Below are 9616 nucleotides of genomic sequence, written 5' to 3' on the forward strand. Positions count from 1 at the left end.
TCATTATAAATATATATATATAAATATAATTATATTATATATTTATATAACTATATTATATATATAATTATATTATATATATATAATCACATATATATGCCATATACATAAATATATATACGTGTGTCCACACATATGCATATGTTTATAATTATGTATATACATATTCATGTGTATATATACATATTCATATATATATATATATATATATATAGTTTATATATATATATATATTTGCAATTAGTATTAGTAATATTATTATTTTTAGTTTATTATATGTGCGGTTGTCATATTCACCATCAATATCATCACAGTAGGGTGGGGGTGATCATCATCGTCATCATCGTCGTCTTCATCGTCATCGTCGTCATCATCATCAACAAAACCGTTTTCTGCCTTTAGTAAATTGAATTTTGCTATGAAAACGTGTCTTCATTGCGAATCGTTCTACTCCTTTCATCTTTGTATCTTCCATCTTGTGTTTGTTTGTGTTGGTGTGTCTGTGTGTGTGTGTCTGTGTGTGTGTGTGTATATGCGTGTATGTACAGATTTTTATACAATAAAGATGCTACTACTACTACTACTATTACTTCTACTACTATTACTGCTACTACTACTTGTGGTAGTAGTAGTTGCGGCTACTGCGTCTACTTCTACTACTGCTGCTGCTGTTGTTGTTACTACTGTGACTACTATAATAATAATAATGATGATGATGTCGGTAGCCGTGTGTCGTTCATTTATCCACCTAATCATATTTGTTATAGCTGTCTTCCGCTTACCTGATGACGACGATGATGATGACGACGACGATGATGATGATGATAAAAAATATAAAAAAATGATGATGATGATGATGAAAGCGATGATGATAATGATGTGGTTATGAGAAGATGGTGGTGAAGATACCACAAAAATTTCGCGACATTATATTTAAATTTTTTACAGGTTTTTAAATAGCAACAACAATAGCAACATCAATAACATCAACAACGACAACAAATACAGCAACAACAACAATAACTACAACAACAATAACAGCAACACCAACAACAGCAACACCAACAACAGCAACAAACAACACAAATTAATTTCCTTTTTTTAGCGTGTACCGGACGGCGTCTGTGCTTTCCTGTGTTGTTGATGTTGTTGATGTTGTTGAGTTTGTTGTTGATTTATAATGTTTTTGTTTACGTTTTCATTGAGGTCATAAATAATTCATTGTCTACCTTTTTGTTGCTTTGTATGTATTTTGTTTATTATCATTCATTTTATTTTAATTCCTTCATTCATTCATTCATTCATTCATTCATTCATTCATTCATTCATTCATTCATTCATTCATTCATTTATTCATTCATTTATTCATTCATTCACTCATTCATTCATTCATTTACTTCTACTTTAATTGCCTGGCGCCTTCGTTTGCACGTTGTAATTAAATGTTCGGTGTTAAATGGTCAGGGATTGTGTGTCAATGTTATTTGATCGATGCCCTTGTTCTTCTTGCGTCCGATGATGATGTTGTTGTTGGTTGGTGACGATGATGATGATGTTGTTGTTTGGTGACGACGATGATGGTGTTGTTGTTGTTTGGTTGGTGATGATGATGTTTGGTTGGTGACGATGATGTTGTTTGGTGATGATGATGATAATGTTGTTGGTTGTTTTTAAAAAAAAAACCTTACATAAATTTTTTTGCAATGTCACTAATAGCAATAGTGGAAAATTATTCCGACCAATACTTTGTATTTCATCCTGTCTTAATACTCGTTCATTCATTCATTCGTTCGTTCGTTCATTTCTGTTTGTTCCTTGATACACTTCTTCTTTCGTTCGTTCATTCATTCGTCCATTCATTCATTCGTTCATTCATTTCATCAGCATCAGTACCATTAGCGAACGCTATAGTTGGGGAAATCATCGCCGCCAAAAGAAGTAACATGACAGTAGTAGCAGTGACTGTAGTAGCAGCAGCAGCAGTAGTAGTAGTAGCAGCAGCAGCAGCAGTAGTAGTTGTAGTAAGAGTAGTAGTAATAGTAGCGGTAGAAATAGTAGTAGCAACATCATCTTTTCAATCTATCATCTCTTAACGTTAATCCATTCTTCAGAACATCTTGATTCCTATGTCTCAATCATAAACGCCTTCACACTATGTGTGTCTGCGTCTATATGTGTGTGCGTGTCTGTACGTGTATGTGAACGTGTGTGTGTGTGTGTGAGTTAAAATTGCTTCCTTTGATAACTAAGTTGATGTCATTTTACCCCAAAAACCTCGAATCTTAGAATATTTTTTAATGAAGAAAATTTTGTTTCCATATAAAATTATTGCGTATAAATGTAACCACATATATTCATACCTAGGTTTCTCTTAATGTTTTATTACGACCATCATCATCTCTATCATCATCATCATCATCACCATCACTATCATCATATCATCGTTACCGCCATCAAATCGACAACAACACTAACCTCACAGACGTGACGTCAATAAATGAAGGCCTCTGATTGGCTGGTTATATATATATATATATATATATATATATATATATATATATATATATATATATATAATATTGTTAGTAAACCATTACCCGCCATAGGCCAGTAGCCTGCCGAATAAGGTTTAAGATAACATAACTCAATTGTTGTGACCAAGAAACTCAATTTGAGGTTTAAGTATATATATATATATAATACAACTATATATATAATATATAACTATATATAAATATTGATTTGTATATTTTTTAATATAGAATATATGTAATAAATTTATATAAATAAAAGACCATACGTCAAACTTCACAATTTTTTGTTATTAATTACGACCACCAATCAAAATTTTTCAAAAGAATTATATAATTATTTATATAAATACACACACACACACTAACACACATGTGTGTGTGTCTGCATGTTTGTGTGTGTGTATGTGTAGTTATAAAAATGCTAAAACACCAACGATGATAATAATACAAAGCTATAAATAGATACAGAAATACAACACGTCACATACAAACGTACATACATGCGTTTGTTTGTACATACAATGTATGTGTAGCCAGATATACACAGACGTACACATACACATACAAACAAACGAACAGAAAATTTAAATACAAAAATTTCATAATATAATACAATAATGAGTATGATTATGAATAAAAGTTGGCAACAATGTTGTACACACACACACACGCACACACATACATACATACATAGACTAGCATCACATAAACATACATGAATGTATAATAAATATGAAAATGTATGAACGAACGAACGAATGAATGAATGAATGAACGAGTGAGTGAAAGAGAAAAATGAACAAATAAATCTATGAAATGAGAAAATATATAGAATCTCTATATATGTAAATATAAAATGAATAATGAAGAATAGAATTCAATCAATCAATCAATCAGTTAATCATTCAAGCAATCAATTAACCAACAAACCAATCATCTAATCTTTTAATTTGTCAATCGAATTGTTTGAATCGTTGAAAATTATTGTTAGAAAATCAACGTTACAAATAATTAATTAATACTAGGTTTAATATCAAAAGCTTCGACTGACAAACAAATCAATCAATCATTCATCATTCATCAATCAATCAATCATTCATTCATTCAGTCAATCAACCAATCAGTCAATAAACAAATCGACCATTCATTCATTCAATCAATCAATCAATCAACCAACCATTCATTCATCCAATCATTCATCCAATCAATCAACTCTTTAGTCCATCACTCGGTTATCCTCTCGACGAATTCCTGAAATCTTCTAGCATAGACATCCGGGGCCACGGTCGATATTTCAGCTCCGGGTCCGTACTTAACTGTCTTTGCTGTCTGCTCTATGGACTTCTTGACACCGTAGTGGGTTAGGATGTCTATTATCGCCAGGAAGTATATCTCCGGCCGTGGGCAAGCTGAAAAAGGGATGTGTTTGTATTCTTAGAATAGAGATGTGTTTTTATTTTTGAACTTTTCAGGAAAGAAGATGAAAAAAATTTTTCAAACTATAAAACGAGTGCAACTGCTGAAGAACATGCACGACTTTAAAAAATTGAAAAAGTTAAAACAAAACTGAAGAGGAACCGACATTCGCAACTTTTAATCCCGAACGGTTCTAGAAAGGGGTCTAACTCGCCGTCTGCGTAACCCGGATAGCTCCGAACATTCTGAGGGCTCTCGGGGGGCGTCGGGTCGCCCCGCCCGCTCGGAGATGACGTATTGTTGTCGTCGTCGTCGTCCTCGAGGTCGTTGTCAGACGAAAGGACCAGTGGCTCGGCATCGTCACTGTCCCGATCGTGTATGCCGACCACCAAACTGTAGTTGACGAGGCTCAAGTTGGCCAGGAACTTTCGGATGAGTGATTGAGTGTGATGTGGATGAGTGAGAGATGTTGATTGAAGAAAGTGAATGAACGGATGGGAGAGTGATGTTTATGTAAGAGGAATAAAATTAACGAATGCACAAGTGATGAAAAACAAAGATGACAATGGAATCATTGAGTAGGAGTTAGTTAAAGAGGATATGACCAATGAAATAAATAAATGAATGAGTGAGTGAATGAACAAACAAACAAACAAACCAAATACCTCTGTGTCAGCTTTCAGAGTTGTGAGCAACTTATCACGTTTCTCCTGACCGACCTGGATGATGCGCCTGTCGCTGAGGAAGTCGTTGTCCTTCAGGGTGGGCAGGTCCTTCGACTTTTCTTTGTCGCTCGCTTGTCTAGAGACTGTCGAACCCTTCAATGGTTAAAGTTGAAAAATTAATTCGTTATCAATCAATCAATCAATCAATCAACAAACCAACCAACCAACCAGCTAATTGATCAATCAACCAACCAACCAGCCAGCCCATACGTAAATCAATCAACCAATCAATCAACAAACCTTCAGATCATATTTCTTATGTATAGTAAATCGTCTGCTAAATATATTCTTTGAAACGAGCAAATAAGTTTCTGAGTCATTTATAGAAACTCGGTACATCCCTAAATATTGGGGGAGCAGTGTGTCTGCATGGCGCTCCACTATATACTAAAATTAGGAAAAAAGTTGGACGATGGAATTAAGAGACAAAATATGCACACAGACTTATTATTTTACAAAAAAATCAACCAATCAATCAAGCAATTAGCCAATTAATTAACCAATCAATCAACCAATCATTCAACCAGCCAATCGAGCAACAACACAACTGACCAGTCATTCAAATAGCCAATCGAGCAACGACAAGCAAGCAACCTGGTGGTACTCCTTGAGTATTCTATGCATCTCAGCAACTTGTTCACTCGATATTGTCTTGATGAAGAAAATTTTATCGTACGACTGCATCGGCCGACTGCTGCTTCCTGCTTTGGCGTTCGTCTTCAAATCCTGGGGACAATCTTTAGTTAGGGATTTCTAGATTAGGGAGACATGATTGGGAATTCTAAATTAGAAAAACATGATTGGGAATTTTCAGGTTAGAGAAATGTAATAGGAATTTCTACATAGGCTAATCAACCATCCAATCAATCAGTCATTCAAGCAGTCAATCAACCAATTAAATGATCAATCAACCCCCTAGCCAACCAACCAACCAACCAAATAAGTATCATCATCAACATTAAATCTCTCCCTTAGGTTCCTGAATACATTAGGGCAGTACTCTTTGAACTTGAAATGACTAGGCATATTTTCCCTTCAATAATAATTATAAATTATAATATAATAATATAATAAGATAACATAATAATAAAAAAAATATATTAAAAACAAGTAAAAATAATAACACTAACTTACTTATTAAACATGTGATTGTCGACTCTTGTCTTCGTGTAAGCCTTAAAATCATCTGGCATTAACATAACTGGGGTGCTGACGTGTGTGAGCTCAGATATCTTTTTATATTATATTTATTAAAATAATTATTCAAAAATTAGTAATGTAGAATATTATTTAATTAATAAATTAACTATATAAATTTAATATTATTATGATTATAAACATAAGATTTAGTAGTATTTAGTTTATTGGTTGGCTGGTTGGTTGAGTGTAATATTAATAAAACCATCTGATACTATTGATGCCACTAAAAATTACTATAAGTCAACAATAAAAATGGTCCCCAAAATCAATGCAACAGAATTCAAAAATAGGATTTTGAACTAAAAGAAGTACACAGCCATACAATACATGGACATACATACATACACACACATATGCAAGCAAGTAAAGAGAAAAGGCATTTAAGAATAAAGTAAAATAAAATCAAAATGAAGTCAAAATGAAAGAAACTAGGCAGAGATTCAAAGAAGAACAGCCACGAACGACCTACCGAATGGTTGATTCCCCACATGAAAACACTGAACAGAGGCTCTTTTGCCCTGAACAACCTCAGTTTTGGTCTGACGGCTTTTAAATGTTTTTTCTTTTGTTTGGTGGTCGACATTTTGTTTGATTTTTTCAAGAAATCACGAAAAATGAAGTTAGATCAACCTTTTAAACTCTCCTTTTTATAATTAAAATTGGGTTGCAAGTTATTTCATGAGTATGGTACTCTGCATTGAAAAATTAACGAAACAAATATGAAAAAATTATGGGAAAAATTTATTTAATCAAATAGACACTTAAATGACTAGAATTAATGAGAAACAGTTTGAAATTGTTATTCTGACGGCGAATTTGAATGAAAAAAAGTCGCGGACATCCTCCTAATCTCGATCAAAACATCAACATAAAGTAAATTAGATGAGGAACATAGACGAAAAAATCTTTTTGTTATACACTTGCCTGGTTTTCCATAACTTTTATTATAAAATCTCAAATTTTTCGAATACAATATACTAAAGCCCATTTTTCAATAATTTATATACAACGAAAAAATCAAGTGGGTTATTAATCCACGACTTCATCAAACGAAGTTCGAAAAGAAAACTGAAAGAATCTACAATCTAAATGACAACAGTCAAGTTATAATATACCTGTTAATTGACGTTAAGTGATAACAAAGCATAACGGAAAATTTTTTTTCAAGAATGTAGAAAACAAATCCAACAAAAGAAAAAATCTTAAACTCTGAGTATCATTCTCAACAACTGCCAATCAAAGTCTGGCACTTCCGCTCCTTAGTCAATTAGGCTTGGCTATTCCAATAACCCCGCAAGCCACCCTGGCCCCGGCGTGGCCCGTTGTTGTACTATCTTCGTACCCTCCCTTGCCCAAATCATCTTCATCAGCATGAATGACCAATGTACGACCTATGACTGATTCAGCGCCGGTCAGTTGAATTAAACTGTCCACCATCTCAAATTTGGCCACTCCTGAACCGTCTGCCACCACATTTCCGAGATCCCCAACGTGCCTGTGGTCAATTATGGAGAAAAAATATTTTGAGATTACCTAAATCAACAACTGCAATTCCAATTAAATCTAACTATAATCTAATTAACACCTTAATTGATCCAATTAAAAAAACTCATTACTTATGACAGTTAGTTAGACACAGGTAACTAGCATATAAAATTATGGTTAAACTATGAATATAATTAATAATTATTAAATAATAATTATTAAAAGGTGAAAATTGATTGAACTTTGACCTGAGAGAATCTCCAGGCCCTCCATGGCTCTTCAAAAAAGGATTGTAATGACCACCTGCTGACATGCACCCTGCATTTAAAAGAAAACAAAATTATAAAAATTATAAAAGGACTTAATTATAAATAATTTAGTATAAATAAATCTATATACAAAAATCTAAAAAATAATTAAAATAATAAATGTATTAATAACCATTGGTGTTATCACCAAATTCATGAACATGAAAACCATGTTTTCCTGGAGTCAGGCCAGTGATTTCACCAAAGATCTTTGTTGGCCCATTTGCATCCTAAAAGGGAACATTTACAAGCAAGAAATTAGGAATCAGGTAATTTTTTAACAGGTTTCTGGTTTATTCATCATACGATACATTCATAAACAAACACAAACACAAACACTTTTAATTTAAAAACCATACATTAAAAGATTAAATAGTAAATACTGAATAGTCAAGAATGACAGCGCATCCGCATTTTTTGCAATAAAATTACATTTTATTGAAAAATTAAAAAGAAAAAAATGGAAAACCTGGCTAAAATGGACGACACCTTTGACAGGACCGTCACCTCTCATGACCGAAACAGCAGCAAATTTCATTTTTAATGTCTAAAATAATCAAATTAGTGAGAGTAATAAGAGAAAGAAACTTGAGAACCAATGAATGAACAAAATTATCACTGATTTTTCACTAATCAGGAATTAGTTTCACTAACTCACCTTATTATATAACGACGAGACTTTGAAATGGAAGTATTTTTAAAAGTTAACTTTAGTAGTTAATTTTATTAGCATGAACCATTGAAACTGCAAGATTAGACTGATTTTGATTTTTGACAAATTTTTAGGAAAACTCTTTTAACTTCCCATGAACGGTTGTCCTGACGTGGGAGCTTTTCAATAAATGCAATTTTTTAGATTAATTTTTATTTTTTACTTTTCTTTATTCATTGATTTTTGAATAATTCATATTATTATACGAAGTTATTTATTTTTCATTTATAGTAAACATTGAATGAAATAATTATGAATGAATGAATGAATGAATGAATGAAAGAATGAATGAATCAATGAACGAATGAATGAATCAATCTATCAATGAATTAATCAATCCAATCAATTAATCAATGGATGGATGTATGGAGGAACAGATAAACGTTTTATAAATGGATAAATGAACAAAGCATGAACAAACAAAAAATGAACCAGCAAACGAACGAACGAACAAATAAATGAACGAGAGAATGCACGAATGAAAGAATGCAAAAATGAGAGATTGGATATTTTCATTGACGCAAACAACCGATTTTGTTACAGCCGTCTTGCTCTTGCAGTCGTCACATTCAAAATTATTCTAGATCAAATTGATTTCTAAGAAAAATAACAATGATAATAATAATAATATTATTATTATCAAAAATAATAACAATAATATATATATATATATATATATAATGATAAACAAAAACATTGAAAATTAACAATTGTTAATTAACATAATTTAATGATGACCCTTGAAAAGGTTATTGAACACGTAGAACTCAGAATTAAATGATGACGACGACGACGATGATTGTGATGATGATATGGGTTGTGATGATGATGATGATGGCAAGACTAAAGGCAATGATGATGATGATGATACTGATGGTGATGAAGACGACGCCAGCATGTTTAGATGAGTTGTTGTGTTTGTTGAATGATATGTTGTTGATGTTGCTGATGTTGTTGTTGTTGAAACCGATCGAAACGACTGATTTGATGCTGTTATGCTGTTATTAACAGTATCATTGATATTGTAGTTGTTGTTGTAGTTGTCGTTGTTGTTGTAAATGTTATTGTTGACGTCTAACACGCTTTCATTTGTTTCATAATAATTATTATTAATAACGTCTTTGAAACCATCAGTTTTGTCGTTGGTATTGTTGATGACGTCATTGCTGTTGATGACGTCATCGTTGTGGATGCTGCTGATGTTGTTGTTTTCGTTTTTGACGTAACACACGTAGG

The 9616-nt window shown here is 32.5% G+C and overlaps 3 protein-coding genes across 3 annotated transcripts in view; all 3 read right to left on the reverse strand.

Moving 5' to 3' along the window:
* HELRODRAFT_176999 (hypothetical protein) overlaps positions 1–475 on the reverse strand; it is a gene marked incomplete at both ends in the record, with an annotated part of 13420 nt that extends 12945 nt beyond the window's left edge. Inside the window, one exon of the mRNA XM_009025215.1 lies at positions 427–475. Within this exon, the coding sequence (XP_009023463.1) occupies positions 427–475 (49 nt within the window). The remainder of the gene's footprint in view (positions 1–426) is intronic.
* Positions 476–3758: 3283 nt separating this feature from the next.
* HELRODRAFT_84464 (hypothetical protein) lies at positions 3759–6458 on the reverse strand (the record flags this gene model as incomplete). The annotated part of the gene is made up of 8 exons (XM_009025075.1): positions 3759–3943; positions 4117–4375; positions 4616–4768; positions 4916–5062; positions 5270–5428; positions 5612–5708; positions 5810–5907; positions 6345–6458. 8 exons carry the CDS (start codon positions 6456–6458, stop codon positions 3759–3761), a joined length of 1212 nt encoding a protein of 403 aa, XP_009023323.1.
* A 341-nt stretch (positions 6459–6799) lies between these two features.
* On the reverse strand, positions 6800–8217 carry HELRODRAFT_185836 (hypothetical protein). The gene is made up of 4 exons (XM_009025216.1): positions 8138–8217; positions 7802–7898; positions 7609–7678; positions 6800–7370 (listed from the first exon to the last, which is right to left on the reverse strand). Exons 1-4 carry the CDS (start codon positions 8204–8206, stop codon positions 7139–7141), a joined length of 468 nt encoding a protein of 155 aa, XP_009023464.1. The 5' UTR covers positions 8207–8217; the 3' UTR covers positions 6800–7138.
* Positions 8218–9616: the final 1399 nt, after the last annotated feature.

This window comes from Helobdella robusta (assembly GCF_000326865.2).
Source record: "Helobdella robusta unplaced genomic scaffold HELROscaffold_40, whole genome shotgun sequence".
Lineage (NCBI taxonomy): Eukaryota > Metazoa > Annelida > Clitellata > Rhynchobdellida > Glossiphoniidae > Helobdella > Helobdella robusta.